Source organism: Eptatretus burgeri, chromosome 1 (genome assembly GCF_056783735.1).
Source record: "Eptatretus burgeri isolate ZD-2024b chromosome 1, Ebu_testis_v1, whole genome shotgun sequence".
In the NCBI taxonomy this organism is placed as follows: domain Eukaryota; kingdom Metazoa; phylum Chordata; class Myxini; order Myxiniformes; family Myxinidae; genus Eptatretus; species Eptatretus burgeri.
Window position 1 is genome coordinate 137,425,556 of NC_140961.1, and position 19,258 is coordinate 137,444,813.

The following is a 19,258-nucleotide window of genomic DNA, read 5'->3' on the forward strand; positions in this document are numbered from 1 at the left end:
ACAGAAAGAGTTAAGCGATGAAATTAAAACAAACACGGGAGCAATAGGGAATCTGGCCCAAAAATAAATGAAGGGGGAGGTAGTAGCGATAAAGGAGTGCAAAAAAAAAGGCACAAGGTAAGAGTGAGGATGAAAGAGATGGGACAGACTATTGAGGTAAGAACATGGGATATAGATGACCGGATAGAAACAGAGAGAGAGAGTGAGAGAGAGAGAGAGAGAGAGAGAGAGAGAGAGAGAGAGAGAGAGAGAGAGAGAGAGAGAGAGAGAGAGAGAGAGAGAGAGAGAGAGAGAGAGAGAGAGAGGTGGTGGAAAGAGAATTGGCGGGAACAAAGCGGGCGATAAAGAGAGTAGAAGTGGTGGAGGAAACAAAAGAAAGAGGCGAGAGAAACTCCGGACGAGGTTAAGAGAATTAAAGAGGAGGTGAAGAAAACTAAAGAGGAACATAAGGAAATGGTAAAGAAGGTAAAGAGGGTAAAGAATGAAGTAATAGAATGGGTGGAAACATTGCACAATGATTGCTTTAACGCTTTGTAGGTGCAGGGGGAGAGGATATGGACCCTCGAGGCGAATGAGCGTGGTGCGGTTCCAGAGAAGGTGAGAAAGTGTGATGGAGATGAAATGTGCATTGTGAAGAACATGCTGCGATTCGGTATAATAAAGGCCCCGTTTTTTTGTTGGTAGAACGAGTGAAACGGAATGTGTTGCGCGTGTATGGGGAATGGGAAGCGTGCAGGGACGAGAGAGTGTGGAATGAGTGCCAACCTAGATGGGGGCGGCAACTATCTGGATTCATGGGAGGGGCTAACCACTCCCACCCCCCCCCCACACGCCTGTGTGTGTATGATTAAATAGGTGAGAAGTTTTTGGTCCTGCGACGGTCCCACGAGGTCCGGCGTCCAAAGCACGGCATGTGGTGGAACGTGTACTGTTCATGGGATGCACCCAGCCCAAGTTCGGGTGGAAAATGGAGTTGCAGGGTCTCCATGAAGGGTCCTATGTGGAGTTTATGGAGGCCATGCAGTGTGGACGCTGGGCATGACAGCCATGGCTGGGTTCTCTGTGGGGAAATCCCCGAAGCCCAGTGGGCAAGAGGAAATATAAGATTGCAGATTATTAGGGGGCTCAAACTGACGTGGCAGGTTAAAGACGGGTGAGACTCAGAAGGGACGTAGTTGGATTAGCAACACAGAGTGAAAAGGGATGTGCATAGCTTAAGGGATGATGAGGGAAGCATGAGTTATATTGAGGGATTATAGTAGTCAGGATGTGACATCACCATCTCTCTCATGTGTGGGTGCACAGGGGATGAATGTGGTGTGAATGTTTTACAGAGGGTGCAGGTGTGCTGAGGTGTGAATGCAATATGTATGATGGTGTGAAAGAATGGATGAAGAGGAAGCAATTCCCTGCCAAGAAAACCCAGGTGGGGATTAAAGGATAGATGGTGGGGATTAAAGGATAGATGGTGGGGATTAAAGGATATATGGTGGGGATTAAAGGATAGATGGTGGGGATTAAAGGATAGATGGTGGGGATTAAAGGATAGATGGTGGGGATTAAAGGATAGATGGTGGGGATTAAAGGATAGATGGTGGGGATTAAAGGATATATGGTGGGGATTAAAGGATAGATGGTGGGGATTAAAGGATAGATGGTGGGGATTAAAGGATATATGGTGGGGGTTAAAGGATATATGGTGGGGGTTAAAGGATAGATGGTGGGGGTTAAAGGATATATGGTGGGTATTAAAGGATAGATGGTGGGGGTTAAAGGATATATGGTGGGTATTAAAGGATAGATGGTGGGGGTTAAAGGATAGATCGTGGGGGTTAAAGGATAGATGGTGGGGTTAAAGGATATATGGTGGGGGTTAAAGGATATATGGTGGGGGTTAAAGGATATATGGTGGGGGTTAAAGGATATATGGTGGGTATTAAAGGATAGATGGTGGGGATTAAAGGATAGATCGTGGGGGTTAAAGGATAGATGGTGGGGGTTAAAGGATAGATCGTGGGGGTTAAAGGATATATGGTGGGGGTTAAAGGTTAGATGGTGGGGGTTAAAGGATATATGGTGGGTATTAAAGGATAGATGGTGGGGGTTAAAGGATAGATCGTGGGGGTTAAAGGATAGATGGTGGGGGTTAAAGGATAGATGGTGGGGGTTAAAGGTTAGATGGTGGGGAACCAGGTATTTCGGAGCGGATACCGTTCACGTGTTAGTGCGAAACAAGTCCCAGGACATTTATTGTGGTGCGCAGAGTTCATTGACGGGCTGAGGTTGTGGCTTTGAGCATGAAGGTTGTTTTGTGTGGTGTTTGAGTGCCAGTGTGTTTGTGTAGTGCATTTCGCGTGGTGTGATTGTGTTGTGTGTAGACGATGCATTGACATGTATGTTTATATTCATACAGCAGACAAACAGACCTTAATGGTTTCTTGTATAGAATGACATTACAATCGTCTGTAACATACAGTCTGTACATTGTACATATTCTTTTATTGTACATACTTTATAGACGTACTCACATTCTAATTGTACATACTTTATAGACGTACTCACATTCTAATTTTACGTACTTTATCGACGTACTCGGGTGAAAGAAGATAATGTGTAATACTTGCTCCCACCAGGTGGCGTTTGTGGCCAACGTTGGCACATTATGTGCGCACAGACAAACTCCGTCATCAAGCGGTCATAGACCAGTACTTGTAAAATCAGTCACCACAACCTTGCCCTTCGGACCTCAAAAACAATAGGTTTCTAGTTCGTGATCGGGGAATCAATTTCAGGGACCCAACATGAAAATTTTGTTCAAATTTCAAGTTAATCGGATGAAAAGTGACGATTTACGATTTTGTGACCTTGACGTTTTAACCTCAAAAAACAATAGTCATAGCTTTTGACGAGCTCTACCACGTGGTTAAGTTTCGGGAAAATCAGTGTAGACTTGCGGCCTGTAGGCGACTGACAGAGGCAGACAGACAGACAGACAGACAGACAGACAGACAGACAGACAGACAGACAGACAGACAGAACAGATTCGACCAACCAATACACTTTGCGAATCTTCGATTCCGTGAGTACCGGAATGGACCCAAGTGCAATATAATACCCTCTCCTCTGGCAAGACTCAAAACTCCTATTACTCCGGTTCAGGACCAGCAGACAGTGCTGCATCTTGAAGCATCCCTCCCTTCAGATAGGGACAACGAGCCAGCTGTCCCATATGGATTTTGGTTGTCGATGATAAAACTCCGACCGAATCTTTTAAAAAAACGACTAATCCAGGATGCCTGCCAATTTCTCTGCTTCGGATTAGCCATACAAGGCACACTGTCTGCAAGAGGTGGGAAGTGGTTATGCCAGATGCAAGATGGGCCATATGACCTAAATCTGTGCCTTAATGTGTCGTGATTGTAACTCACAGCACATGCCCAATGTTTGTTTTGATGTTCATCAATTTTTTTTTCTTTTCCCAAACTTTGAAGCCATAATTAAGGAACAAAAGTGTAAGTTTGTCGATGATACCAAGATATTTTGATGTCCACATGTGCCTTGATATTCATTCATTCGAATGGTGCGTTCCGCAATGCCTTAAATTGCTCCAGGATGAGTTTTACCAGTGCCCTCTATTACCAGTAAGCTGGTACTCATTTCACCAGCCTCAGAAGGATGACAGGCCGAGTCAACCCCACCTGGTTGTTAATTGACAGGCTGACGGGCTCAAAGTCAAGACCCTAAGATCTTAAGCCAGCCCACCTTAACCGTTAAGCCAAAACCAGGCATATAGCACCATTCATTAGAGCATGATATAAGTATCACAGGAAACTGTGAACATCCAAAGGAACACAAATTCAATGCGAAACGGGAAGATCACCCAACGAATATAGTAAATACGAAGGTTGGTCTGTTGTGCTCCCATCTGAACCCTTCCTCGGTCATGATGCTCAGGATCAAATCCAATATGACATGTTATTACCTTCCCCGCTGAAGGTGGACGGAGGTTATGTTTCACCTCTGTCTGTTTGTTTGTCTGTCTGTGAGCAGGATATCTCAAAAAGTTGTGAACGGATTCGGACGAAACTTGGTGGACAGGTTGGGCGTGTGACGAGGACGAATCGATTCCATCTTTGTGAAGATTCAGATCCGGATCCGGGTACAAGAATTTTTAAATATTAATCAAGTGATTCTTCACCATTGACAGATGGGACCAAAAACGATATACATCAGGGTATTTCAAAAAGTTATTGACGGATTATGACAACTTGGTGGACGAGTTGGTTAGGTGCCAAGAACAAGCAGATTCGATTTTGATCCAGATCCACATCCAGCCTATCGGTGGGAATCAAATCGTAAACTGTGCTGTGCTGTGCAAGTGCTGTGCTAGTGTGACTTTCACACTTCCAAAGACAACTGTAAAGGTCCTAAATCAGTTTGATGATTGATTGATTTTGATCTGAGCTGGAGAGGCAGCTCGTAATATAATAAGAGTTCCTTTGCAAGGAACTTCGATGCAGGAGGCAATGAGGCCCATCAAAGTCTGTGCTATTAGTACCAATTAACCACCCTTTGTTGTTTGGCCATGCTCCATCCTTTTTAAATTCTGACATAAAGCAAGGAAGCAGCACATACCATTTTAAAAGTCTTTGGGATGACTCGGCCAGAGTTCAAACCAGACTCAGAGTGGACACTCTAACCATTCCACTGCCGAAGTCTAATTGAAATAGTTGATTTTTTCCCCCCCCCCCCCATCTTTCATGTGCCATCAATTGGTGAGTGAAGCATAAAACCTGCAAGCCATGGAATGGGGATAAACAGGGTAGCAGTAGCACGGCTCAACTGGTCGTGCACATGCTGACCCGCCAAGACGGGTTTGATTCTTCAAGAGATTTAGTCGTCCTCCTCGTCGTATCGTCGTTGTATCGTCGTCGTATCGTCGTTTATATTGGGAGGGGAGTCGATTATGGGTGTGGCCTGCTGGATGCATCATTTCTGGGGAAGCGCAACTATACTGCTGATGCAGTGCCCCTGCAGCTTCGGGCAGGAATTTGCTATTTGTTCAGGGTGCCTGCGATAACTCGCCTACTTTTCTCAAAAGATACCGTGGGATCTTCAACGTGCACCGACTCAAGCTGGATGGGACATCGAACTTAACTTCCATCCAAAGGACGTCACACCATGATGCAACCAACATATCCTGCCTGCGAAGCGCCGATCAAACGATTCATCGTCAGTTCAGGAATCAAAAGCAGACAAAGCAGCTCAAAGGTATTTGCGTTACTTTCTTGTCAAAACCTTGGGATCAAGTAAATGAAGCAACAAACTGCCGTTGTGATATGATGACAAAAGGGGGTGCAGTCATGTGGGGCAAGCTGCCCTCCTTTAAATTGGATGTTAAGCTGGTCATCCGACATTTGCAAGTGCATGAGGATAAAACAACTTGTAGTACGTTTCACAAGAGCATGGGGCTTTTGGGGTCTGTGACCAGGCCCCAAATATGGATAAAAACAAAAAAATAAAATAAAAGAAAAAAAAAAGATTTGTATCAGAGAAAATGTGAAAGGTGGTTTGGGAATTAATTAGAGCCTATCTGACCCGATAAGTGAAAATAACTAAATGAGAAGGTTTGGGTAAAGGGTAACTACTGTATGTGATAGGTGGTTATTATGTCAACACCGTGATTGGTCTTTTACCATCTCACCTGACCCTTGGTCGTGTTCATCACACTCAGAACAAAAGAAGAGTGTCTCGCATTGCGTGGAGTAGGTGTCGTGCACACTGATGGCACCGCAGGTGTCTCCATGAAAACCTTCACAGGATATAACGAGCTCACAGGGCCAGATGCACAGTATCGGAGAGAGTCTGAAACAGGGGTTGGGGCTGAGAAGTGAAACATCCGTGATGAGAAAAATACATTGATATTCCAGGTCGGCTCGTTTTGCTTCCCATTAGAGATACGAGCTCACGACGCTGTTGCAATCCCAGCTTTGAATCCCACTTGTACACCCACTCCCTCTTAGAGTGAGCCGAAGGGTTACGCGATGATCCTCTCTGGCATTACATAGATTACAGCATATCGAGGCTCGGGTCCATTAGTCTGTGCTGGACATATTGTTTTGTAATAACAATAACATTATGCTATTATCATTAGTGTTGTTATTACCTTCTCCAGAGGAGAGGGCATTGCATTTGGGTCCGTTTGTTACTTGCGAAATGGAAGATTCGCAATTGCTGTATATTGGTTGCTCTGGTCTGTGATTCATTTTGTCTGTCTGTGTGTTTGTCTGTATGTCAATCGACTACAGGTCACACTTTCAAACCGATCTTCCTGAAACCTTAGAAAATGGTGGAGTTGGTCATAAGAAAGAAGCCTATTGATCTTGAGGTCAAAAGGTCAACAACTTTGTCGAATTTCTAAAATCATCAATTTTCATCCGATTGACTTGAAATTTTAACAGGATTTGCACATCAGGTCACTGGATTCAACCACCAAATGATTTTTATAGTCAATTTTGTTTTCGGGATTTCATAAGTATTGTGCTCTACACAACATATTTCTTGTTTGTTTGTCTGTTTGTTTTCTTGTTCGCACAGAACGTGAGCATGTGTATTCATTACATTATACCCTTTCTAACCCAACACCCTTTAGTCAGGTCAGGTTCGATCTGTGACCTGCTACAGGTACCATGTAAACCTGTACTAACCTGTTCCATGGTCGGGTTGTCGACGACTAAACCGTCTCCCCCACCAGGTTTTCTGGTGAGGAGGGTGTTTGGATATGGACACCCAGCAGGATTAAAAACAAAACCTGTCAAAGGGCGGAGGAGCTCCTTGTGAGCCAACGGCCATCCATATCTAGTGCCCAACTGTGTCTGCGGACGTCCTCCTGCAGTTGGGCTACTTCTTATTAGGAGGTTGGTGGCAGGATTTGCACTCCGGCCACCGTAAAACCCTTCATTCCGCAAAACGCAAAAACGCAAAAAAATCTGAAAAAAAAAGTCAATAGACATCTGGGTCGGGCCTGGGGAGTCATGGATTCACTGGATCATGGGGTGTGGCGCTGCCGGTACCTGTGCGGGAGGACGAAAGTCCGAGTCTTCAGGTCCTTGGTACTTCCAGTCTTGCTCTATGGGTGCGAGACTTGGACTCTGACCAAGGATCTGAGACGGACACTTAATTCCTTTGGTACCAGGTCTCTTCGGAGAATCCTTGGCTATCGCTGGTCGGATTTTGTGTCCAACGAGCGGTTGCTGAGAGAGACTCGGATGAGATTTGTTACCTGCATAGTCCGTGAGCGTCAGTTGCGGCTGTATGGACATGTGGCTCATTTTCCTGATGCTGATCCTGCTCACCAGATTCTCTCAGCTAGGGAGTCTCATGAGTGGAGGAGTCCAGTGGGCCAACCACGTGCCTCATGGTTGCAGCAGGTTGACCATCATCTCAAGGAGATGGGGATGGGCCTGGCATCTGCCTGGGGGATGGCCAGACGGAGGCCCCTGGAGTACTGGCAGAAAGTGGACGCAGCGACGCGCTGTTCTGGCACATGCTCCCATACCTGACCTGACCTGACCCTTTAAGACCCAGAAGACCCCAAAGACCCTTCAGACCCTTTTGATCCCCTCAGACCCTATAGACCCTGATACACCCTTTATAACCCTGAAGAACTTTAGACTCCTTTCTACCCTTTAGACATTTTGGCCAAGAGGTACCGGTCAAGAGCTACAAGGTACAAGAGATACAAGGATAGGCCGGTCGATCCTTTTGACCTTTCGACCATTTTCAGACAATTCAGACCCTTTAGACCTTAAATTACACCATTTATATCCCTTCGACCTTTTAAGATCCTTCAGACCTTTTCAGACCTCTTGATATTGAGACAATTTGACATTTACAACTCGACCATTTCGACATTTCATTTGCAACAACGACCTCTCATTTAGTATACATAATACATCCTTACATGTATTTGCCACACAAAAGTTCTGGTGAGGGTCTGCAATCTCTCATTGCTCTTTCTTATTACTTTTGTTATTAGATGTGGCCTTGGAAAACCCCCACAATTAGCTATTTTAAAACAGATATACACGGATTTCACCCGAGGCGGAAAACCCCCTTTGCGGAGGGGGGCAAATGTCCCACGATGAAAATTTGGTGTCTGTCTTAAAAGGTCAAGGGGATCCAAACGGTTTAATTTTCATCGTGTGACCCTTAGTCCTCCTGTCAAGTTTGGTTGAGATTGTATAAGTAACGACTGAATGTATCACGGTCAAAAAGACAGACAGACAGACAGACAGACAGACAGACAGACAGACAGAGACATCAAATTACATATTTTAGTCTGATGATATTGTGTTGAATTGTCCATTAGCCACTCACATTATTGTAATTCATTGCAAGTCTATTAATATTGTTGCCCTCCATGTGTAGGATTTACAAGCTTCCCCATAAGCAGCGTTACACAATGTTGATTAATATTTTTTTAAACAGAAAAAACCGATAGGCCTCGATTTAAGATTTGCCTTGGGGACTCACTCGCCCTGCTTTGTTACATTTTAGAACTTAAGGAATATTTTTTTGGAAATTCTGAAGCAATTAGACTATATTGTACTCCTATCCTTGTCCAAAGCATCAAATTATGTCATGATTTAAAATAAAATTTTAATAGATGAAATATAAAATGTTATGACTATTCGAGTGGATTGACCAGATACTTCTTTTTCTTTTTTTGAAGGGCACAATTATTCCCACATTGTTGTGGGGTTGGCTGGGGGAAGTTTTTGGCCCGAGTCTTTCACGAACGGACTGGCCAGGCCTGACATTCAATTAAGTAGCCATTGTCTTCCCAGCAGTAGTTCGGGCAGGAATTTGTAATTTGGCCAGGGTGCCGACGATAACTCTCCAACTCTTCGCGAAGAACACTGTGGGATCTTTAACAGGTACCAACCAATACTGGAAGATGGGACGCCCAGTTTAACGCGCACCCGAGGGACGGCACACACATTGATGTATATTCTTCCTGCCTGTGAAACACCAGGGTGACAGTTTATAGCTAGGCCAGGATTCAAACCAAAGCTAGACAGCTCAGAGGGGAGTGTGTATCCCCCAAGGTTATCCTTACAATCCTGATTAAGATTAACCAGCACTAAATATCTAAATGTGGGTTTATCTGTAAAAAAAAAAATCAGATGTATTTTTAAAAATATTGTGCTACACATTTTTTGTTGATTGTGAGAATGAAAACGTGTTTCTCCGAATCAAAAAATAATAGGAATGGCCACGCAACACTAAAAATCCATCCATCCACTGGGACCATACTCTGTGCAGAGCGTTGGTGCTGCCGAAGCAGTCTCCTTGGCTATTGGGCACAATCCTGGATGGGTCGCCACTCCGACACAGGATACCAGCATGCTGGCACTCATTTTGCCGACCTCGGAAGGATGACAGGCAGAGTCAACCCCACCTGGTATTAATTCAACAGCCGAGTGGGATTTGAACTCAGGATACTCGGTTCCTAAGCCCACCACCCTAACCATTAAGCCAACACCAGGCATACTAAAAATCAACACTCCAACATTGACCTCCAAATCTGCCGGGATGCACAGGTTCTTCCAGTAACCCCTTATTGGTTCAACTCCCAAGATCCAGGTTTACTGTCCACCTACACTCTTTTCTTCTGTTTGCAAAACTTACTTCCTGAGACAGTTCAATTGCACTCTTCTTTACAGGGCTTCAAGCAGGCAGAGCACCGTTCTCTCACATCATCCTCCATCCAGAGCCGTGACCTTTTATTCCCACCATTAAATCTACCTAACCCAACCCTCTTACTTTGAGGTTATTGTGTTTCTTTCCCTCCTTCCTTGTTTGTTCATTCCTTTTATTACAGTGTTCAACTCTTGCCCTACTGCCAGTCCGTTGCCTTTTTACCCTCCATCACATTCCTCTCCCATTAACCTCAGTTTTATACACAGTGTCTATAATAATAAATGTCAGTGTGTCAGTGTACGCACACTCATCTCTAACCTGTCTAGCCTGGGTTCAAATTCCGATTCAGCTAAGAACTGTCATCGCGGTGTTTCACAGGCAGGGTGATTCATCAATGTGTGTGCCGTTTCTTGGATGGACGTTAAACTGAACGTGACATCTGCCGGAATCCCCCCTTTCCCACTCCTCACTCACCCCTTCCCTCTCCAACCCCTCTCCCTCTCCAACCCCTCTTCCTCTCCAACCCCTCTCTCTCTCTTCCCCACCCCCCCTCTCTCTCTCATCCCCACCCCTCCCTCTCTGTTAAGGGGACTGTTAAGGACTGATGGTTTAGTTTTGAATTTAAAATGGCTTCCTCAGAGTGTAGCATGTACAAATCGGATTCGGAGTGAGCTGACCAGATGGGGTGCAAAGGTCGCTGCATGTGTCAGCATGCATGCATGTAGGGAAGCATTTGCCAGGTAAATAGTGTGGGTTTTAAATGCTCCTGCCCGGTTTTATATCAAACCCCTACCTGGTGGTTAAAAAGAAAATGTTGCTGTTTGGGTGTGTTTTATTGCCCTTCCCTTCCCCTCACCTCATGCTGCCTTCCTTTCCCCTCACACTGCCTTTCCTTCCCTTCCCCTCCAGGCTGCCATCCCTTCCACTCATGCTGCCTTCCCTTACCATCACGCTGCCATCCCTTACACTCATGCTGCCTTCCCTTACCATCACACTGCCTTCTCCCCCCTCCCCTCAAACTTACCTCCTCTCAAACCCCCCCCCTCCACCCCGTGTATATCTCTTTGCCGGCTCCGCATGCTGTATTAATGTGCTGATTTAACATACCCCATTTGATGCATCCTGATCGCTCCCCTACCCCCCCCCCTTCTCCCCCAGTCCCCCTACCAAAACTCAGTTCAGCACACCCTCCCCTCATACCCCCCTCCTCCCAACTCCTCTCCCCTCCCCACTTCCCCTCTCCTCTGAATAGCAACGTCTGGTGAGGCGTCACCCCCTTCCTCACTCTTACCCCTTTCCTAGCTCTCACCCCTCACCCCTCCTTGCTCCCTGATCTCTCTCCACCCCTCCCTTCTTTCCCAACCCTCCCTCCTCTCTCTCCCTCCCTCTTTGTCCCCCCCTTAATATTCCTGCCAGCAAAGAGACACGTTGTACTTGCTCATATATATATATATATATATATATATATATATATATATATATATATATATATATATATATATATATATATATATATATATATATATATATATATATATATATAAAATAAACAAATAAAAACTCGGTCCAGATGTAACCAGTGTCACACACGTGTCCTCTTTCTTTTTTCTGAATTGTTTTCAATCGGGTTCAAAAGTCCTCCGAGCAGTGGCGCAGCTGCCGTTGAAACAATAGTTCTACAATGACCCTTTTTGATCTGAAACGTTTTAAAAAATGGGAAGAGCTATTTAATTTGTCAGGATTATGACTTATGAACTTGTGAGCGTTCAGCCAAAGTTGCAGAGATGCCAATTTTGTACCTTAGCTACCTAACAAAACATTGTCAATAATTTGACTCAATTTTTGCTCTCCAACTGGACACCAGAGCATCATTGAGGAAAACTAAACTTTTGTCGCGTTAATAAATGCTCAAGTTCCCATGAAAGGAGGCAAACAACCCATCCATCCAACATTTGGAAAACTCTGGGTCAAACTGATTGTTGAAGAGTGTTCGTCAAATAATCCACCATGGCTTGCGCTTTCTTCAAAATCGTTTGTATTCCGTCAAATGCTCAGACGAGCTAAAGGATGGTTGGGTTATTTAATTTCTCTTTGGCGTTTCCTTCTTCACGATGGAATACAAGCACATGTACATGCAAACTTAGGCACAGGAGGCCAATTGATCCATCATGCCTGTGCCATATCCACACTCAACATTCCCACCAACAAGTATTTCCAGATTATCCATCTGTCCATATGCCTGGTGTTGGTTTAATGGTTAGGGTGGTGGGCTTGAGATCCTAGGATCCTGAGTTCAAATTAATACCAGGTGGGGTTGACTGCCTGTCATCCTTCCAAGGTTGGCAAAATGAGTGCCAACTTGCTGGTATCATGTGTTGGAGTAGTGACCCATCCAGGATTGTGCCCAATAGCCAAGGAGACTGTTTAGGCAGCACCAACGCTCTGCAAAGAGTATGGTCCCAATGGATGGATGGATCTGCACATCCACATGCTTAGAGTTACAGTCAAATAAAGAGCAGTGATGGCAAATGACTTCCAGCAGCAATAGCTGCTTCAAAATAATTACACGTATACAATTATTATTTTGTGGATTTAATTTATGGGAAATGACATGATTGGTGACAAAAGCTGAATGGACTTAAACGGAGCTGCGGGAATTATGGGTTTCACAAGCTTAGAAGGATCCTTTGCTGAAAGTACTTGAGAATGTTACAAGTTTACAGGCTGTAGTACACTGTTGTTTCTTTTCCATTTTAAAACAGAAAAAATGCTGATGTCACAAATAGTTATCTCTATTATATGCCAGCACAAAGGCCTAGAGGTACACACACTCACCATGGCCTGGAGGTACGCATTAGGCGAGCACGATGATCTTGAGGTACGCACACTCACCTCTAAGCTGTCTATCTTGGGCTTGAATCTCAACGCAGCTATAAACTGATATCCTGGTGTTTTACAGACAAGGTGATTCATCAATGTGTGTACCTTCCTCAGATGGACGTTAAACAGGCGTCCCATGTGCTGGTCTTAGTTGGTGGACGTTAAAGATCCAAAGGTGTCCTTCGCGAAGAGGATGCGAGCTATCACCGGCACCACGAACAATTTTCAAATTCCTGCCCGAGCCCACAGGGGGGGGGGCATTGCATCAGCAGCACAGATGCCATTCTACAGTCTTGTGCTGTACACAAAACAAGAAGAAGACTGTCCCACCACCTTCCTGAGACGGTTCAAAGCTCTCTTCACTCCAGGGCTTCAAACAAGTGATTGACCACCATCTTACGTCATTCCCCATCCCTACCCACAATCTTTTCTACCCCATGAAGGAACGAACCCTACCTAACGTTATTACTTGCAGGATGCTGTATTTCCTTGCACGGCCTCTCTCCTATTTTCCTGGTTGTTGCGTCAGCTGTTGGCCCACTGTCAGATCATTGCCCTTTGCGTTTTGTCATCACGCTCCTCCATGAGCCTGGATTTAGTAAACAAAAATAAATAAACAAACAACCAACTGGAAAGCAGTCATGGAATTTTGTCTGAAATCTAAGATTGATTCATAGTTGGCATAATTATATAGCAGTGCTGTTTTCAGTTTCAGGCATTCCGTGTGTTTGTTGCTCGGTGCTTGGGTGCCAGGGTTGGCTTTCCTGGCGGTTTTCCCATTCAATGCTAGAAAAGTTGACCCTGTGCCCTGAGGTTGTCATTTACTGAAAACGAGTCAATGCAAGCACACGGAGATGTCAAAGAACAAGCCTCAGATACCATTGTGAGCTCAAATTTAGTTGTCCAGTCTTATCTTCAACTTTGTGTTGATATTCTTATGTTACTAGCTCTTTGTCATCACGTTGAAAACTTCACTCCTTTTCAAAGCAAATGCCCTTAATTAAATGAATGTGAAAAAAAAAACAAATCAACACATAAAATGAACGTTTTCCTTTGTTTGTTACAAAAAGCAGGTGTTTTGTAAAACTACCTGTCCTTTTATGAGAGTTTTGTTCACGAGATAGTTATTAGCATGATAGTGCACTCGTTCAACCACAGCAGCAGATAAACTGGGGAGAAAAAAAATCTGAATCTCAGGGATCACTCGGTGGATAAACATAATAAAGCACCATCCCTCTACTGGATCCCTCACGTGGTTATCCCCAAGCCATTCCAGCCGAATGTAAGAATGCAATTGTATATATATATATATATATATATATATATATATATATATATATATATATATATATATATATATATATATATATATATATATATATACATACATATATATACACAATTGTATGTGCAATTGTTTTCAGATTGTCCAGTCTTGGACAATAGCCACCTGTGAATGTAGGGAATGAGAGCTATTGCCTCCGTTCACAGGTGAGAGATGTGGGTGGGTCTATATATATATATATAGAGTATATATATATATATATATATATATATATATATATATATATATATATATATATATATATATATATATATATATATATATATATATATATATATATATATATACACAGTGTATATATATATATATATATATATATATATATATATATATATATATATATATATATATATATATATATATATATATATATATATATATATATATATATATATATATACATATACACAGTATATATATATATATATATATATATATATATATATATATATATATATATATATATATATATATATAAATATATATATATACACAGTATATATATATATACATATATATATATATATATATATATATATATATATATATATATATATATATACACAGTATATATATATATATATATATATATATATATATATATATATATATACAGTATATATACAGTATGTACAGTATATACAGTATATACAGTATATACAGTATATATATATACATATATACATACACATGGTGCTTCCTGGTCTCCAACCACTTTTGAGGCCCCATAATGTGCTGAACAGACTTCGATGGGCGAGTCAATTTGATTCAAATAAATCAATGGCAGAGATCACGTGTTGCCAATTTGAACATTGTAGTATTATGACGGAAGATTTTTCTTTCAATGTCTATTCTTTGTTTACTAATCAGCGTTTTCAGTTTTGTTGTTTTTATTTATACGGTGAATGATGTTTCGCATTGAGCATGATCTACGTGTCGTCGAGGAAAGGTCGGATGCGAGTGGTGAAGTCGTGAAAGGTGAGGAATGCATAATTATTAGTATTATTATTTTGTTCAACGAGGGAGGAAAAAAGATGAAGGGGGTCGAGGGTGAATGCTGGAAGTGGAATGGAGGGGAATGGAGGACGTGCGCATGATAACAGTGTGCCATTGTTACGCAATGATTTTGGTCACTGCGACCTAGCACAGCTTGAATTCAGAACACAAGGTTGTTGGTCATGTGTTTTCTCGTGCATATATCAGTGTTCAAACAGTGCACTGCGAGCATGCCTACCCCTTGCTTTGCAGACAGGTTTCATCAAAAGACATGCTTCACAAACATATTCCATCCATCGGGACCATACTCTGGACAAAGCATTGGCGCTGACAAAGCAGTCTCCTGGGCTATTGGGTACAATCCTGGACAGGTCACCCTCCAACACAGAACACTCAAATGGCTGAATCATCCCAGCAAGCTGATTCTCATTTTGCCAACCTCAGAAAGATGACAGGCTGAATCAACCCCACCTGGTATTAATTCAACATCCGAGTACGATTTGAACTCAGAACTCTAACATCCCAATCCCACCACTCGAGCCATTAAACCAACACCAGTCACAAACATATTGAGGATGTAAAATGAAGTGAAACTCGAAGGGCACTCTTCAACGTCGTGGCATCGCCAGATATGCCTCTGCCCAAATTATTACATCATTATACATACTTGTACTAAATTCGTTTCATTTTTTTTTTATACAAAAGAAAAAAATCCCTGAATCCAGATTCAAAATATTAAATAATTCTGGCTGCCAGAACATGCTTCCGAGCAGGTTGAAATTTAAAACAGATATTCCCCATGACTACTAGATCATAACTGTGATGTTTCATGTCGATTGATTGATGAAGCGATTCAAGAGAAAGAATTTTTTTTTGAAGATTTTCATTAAATCCAATATGGCTGCCAGACCATGTGACCGACGAAGAATCTCCATGATTAAATCGTGACAAATTTTTCTTCCAGGTAAAACATAGACGCACGACTTTTAAAAGCAGGAACTGCCGTATGAAAGCTCCCACCACATCCTCTCCTACCCCCCCCCCCCACCCTTCCCATTCCATTGTTTGTCCGCATCCCGCTTGTTCTTCCTCAATCCCGGGATTTTAAGACCAGCATGTTTACGATTATACAGACATGAATTTTTGTTCCAAGAAAATTGATTATTAGCTTTCTTCTGGTACCATTTCCGGTAATAATAAGAATGTATATGCTGAAAAGGTAATAATTGAACGACTTGGTTGGAAAGCGAATAATCAATTTATTTGGAACAAAAATTACTGTCAGTAGTTAATCATAAAAACACAACTTTTAGAAATCTGTCTTTCCTGAATTGAAGAAGAGAGAAGAAGCGGGAATATGAGCTTCTTGAAGAGATTCCAACCGTAACATTTATTATTCCACAACAGCAGCAACCTCTTAAAAGGGCGGGGAAGGACCACACAATATTATATACCTTCTCGATATAATAATTCGCGTGTTTGTCCGTTTGTGTTTAACACTCCTCTTCACTCATTGGATGGACAACTGGCCCGACTCTACCCACAATTGTAACGTGAAAAATCATACGGTCGCCATTTTGGTGCTATGCGTAGCCAAAGACTTTTTCGGAGTTGTCATATTCGCAATCGCTATGCCGTCTTTATAAAAGTTTTCCCTTCAGTGTAAAACAACCAAAGTGACTATTACAAAGGATCATCAAATAGCAAAAGGTTGGAGCCGATAGGTGTCAAAGGCTTTATGAAGGCGACAGTAAGTATAGGCCTTAAGCTTCGTGGGGTGCCACCACAACTGATCGATCTGAGTCTGAACTCTACTCTGGTACTGAGAGTGCTGTGAAGTGTGGTGGTACCATCTCTGACTTATTTTTAGTTGTTACTGGAGTTTGTCAGGGGTGTGTACTGGCCCCCACACTTTTCAGCACTTGTATGGACTGGATTCTAGGGAGGATGTTGGAGAGATCAAGCTGTGTGTGATGCATCGTTTGGGAATGTCAAGATCTCTGACCTTCATTTCGCAGATAATGCAGTCATCTTTGCGGAGACCTTAGATATCCTTTTGGGGGTCCTCGAGGTGCTGAATGAGGAGTCGGAGCCGCTGGGATTACGGGTTTCCTGGGTCAAAACTAAGATCCAGGCTTTCAATGACATCTTGGATGCTGCTGTCCTGTCTGTGTCTGTTTGTGGTGAGGATGTTGAGGTCGTGGAGAGATTCACTTACCTTGGCAGTGATATTCATGTTTCTGCTGGCTGTGAGTCAGAGGTCAATAGACATCTGAGTCAGGTCTGGGGAGTCATGGATTCACTGTGTTATGGGGGTGTGGCGCTGCCGGTACCTGTGCAGGAGGACGAAAGTCGGAGTCTTCAGGTCCTTGGTGCTTCCAGTCTTGCTCTATGGATGTGAGACTTGGACTCTGACCAAGGATCTGAGACGGAGACTTAATTCCTTTAGTACCAGGTCTCTTCGGAGAATCCTTGGCTATCGCTGGTCGGACTTTGTGTCCAACGAGTGGTCGCTGAGAGAGACTCAAATGAGATTTGTTACCTGTATAGTCCGTGAGCGTCAGCTGCGGCTGTATGGACATGTGGCTTGTTTTCCTGACGCTGATCCTGCTCACCAGATTCTCTCAGTGAGGGAGTCTCGTGAGTGGAGGAGGCCAATGGGCCGACCATGTGCCTCTTGGTTGCAGCAGGTTGATCGGCATCTCAAGAAAATGGGGATGGGCCAGGCATCTGCCTGGGAGATGACCAGACAGAGGCCCCTGGAGTACCAGCGGAAAGTGGACGCAGCGACGCGCTACTCTGGCGCATGCTCCCATACCTGACCTGACCTGACCTTAAGCTTCAGGCCTTTGGTGTCAGCCTCTGGGTCAGTGCAATTCCAATATATGTGAGCTATATAACCACGATTTATTGTATTTGCACATTGGCAGTGGGCATATTTTTCCTTTACATCCGGATTATTTTCAATTTTTGGAGCAATCAAGGCAGCATTCTGTTGCCCATACACAGCCCAAGTAACTATGTGGCATTCTCTCGAGCAAGGGCTTTTACCACGGATCCCTGCTATTATTTCTCACTATTTTCTCTTAATGACTCGACCAGGGACAATAAAAACCCTTGTCATTATCAAGGTCTTTGTCCGATTGGTTCCGGGAAACTCACAAGATTGTGTAGGGAAAACATCCGTCATTATTTGCTTTTAATAATGTGTGTATATATATATATATATATATATATATATATATATATATATATATATATATATATATATATATATATATATGCATCAGGAAGAAGATAATTGGGTGGGAGAGAATGAGAAGGGGGCAGGGGAGATGGGATGACAGAGTTGGGAGGGCGAGGTTGAGGCTTTGGGAGGGTGGGGGTTGAGGATTTTTGTTTTTTGAGGAGGAGGGGGGGAGAGGTGGGTTGTTGAAAAGTTCTGGGGAGGGGGTTAGAAGGCATGGAGTGTGGAGGGGGAGGTTGAGGACTTGGGGTTTGGAGGAGGAGATTGAGGGCTTGGGGTTTGGAGGTGGAGATTGAGGGTTTGGGGTTTGGAGGAGGGGTTGAGGACTTGGGGTTGGGAGGTGGAGGTTGAGGACTTGAGGTTAAGAGGTGCAGCTTGAGGACTTTGGGTTGGGAGGAGGGTGGGTTTGAGGACTTGAAGTCGCATTTTACATTGCGTGGATGTTCCGCGGGTCAATGCAAGTAGTAATAAAACTTCTCAAAGCAATATAAAAATATACAATGAGTACAAGGAAGGAGCACACAAACAATAACCACAGCCACCACGACAGCAAAAACAATGACTACTACCGCTACTCTCGGGGATTCCTCTTCACTGTAATTGCACCCCCCCAACGGAGGAGGCCAAATCTTCCCCATTATTCCCTCCTGCCCGGATTTGTCAGGGCAGCACGGTCACAGTGAGAGTACTGATCATTCCACATGGACCGGCCCTTTCCTTCTCTCCCTATTCCCCTTTCTCCCACTCTTCCTCCTTCTCTCTTCCCCTCTAACTCTGTCGTGGGCCTGACTTCATGAAGGCTGGGGAAAATGATCCTGGATGTGGGGGATCTCTGTGTCACTCCTGGGAGATCAATCGGCTGTCTCTGTGCCGCGGGATTGTTCGAGAGAACTGTCTGGGACAACACCACTACCACCACCACCACAACTACTACTGCTGCTGCTGCTGCTGCTGCTGCTGCTGCTACTACTACTACTACTAATACTACTACGACGTGTTATAAAAGATCCATTGTTCAAATGTTTCTCTTAATAGTGTTACGGCTGTGGAAATTCGCAAATCACCATGCAGGGCCCGTAGGTGAG

The 19,258-nt window shown here is 43.5% G+C and overlaps 1 protein-coding gene across 3 annotated transcripts in view; it reads right to left on the reverse strand.

The window, feature by feature from the left end:
- The window catches only part of TGFBR3 (transforming growth factor beta receptor 3), a 99,230-nt gene that overhangs the window by 59,430 nt on the left and 20,542 nt on the right, over positions 1-19,258 (reverse strand). For all 3 annotated transcript variants that reach the window (XM_085899847.1, XM_085899856.1, XM_085899836.1), the window contains exon 3: positions 5,705-5,883. In XM_085899847.1, coding sequence (XP_085755973.1) covers positions 5,705-5,883 — 179 coding nt within the window. The remainder of the gene's footprint in view (positions 1-5,704; positions 5,884-19,258) is intronic.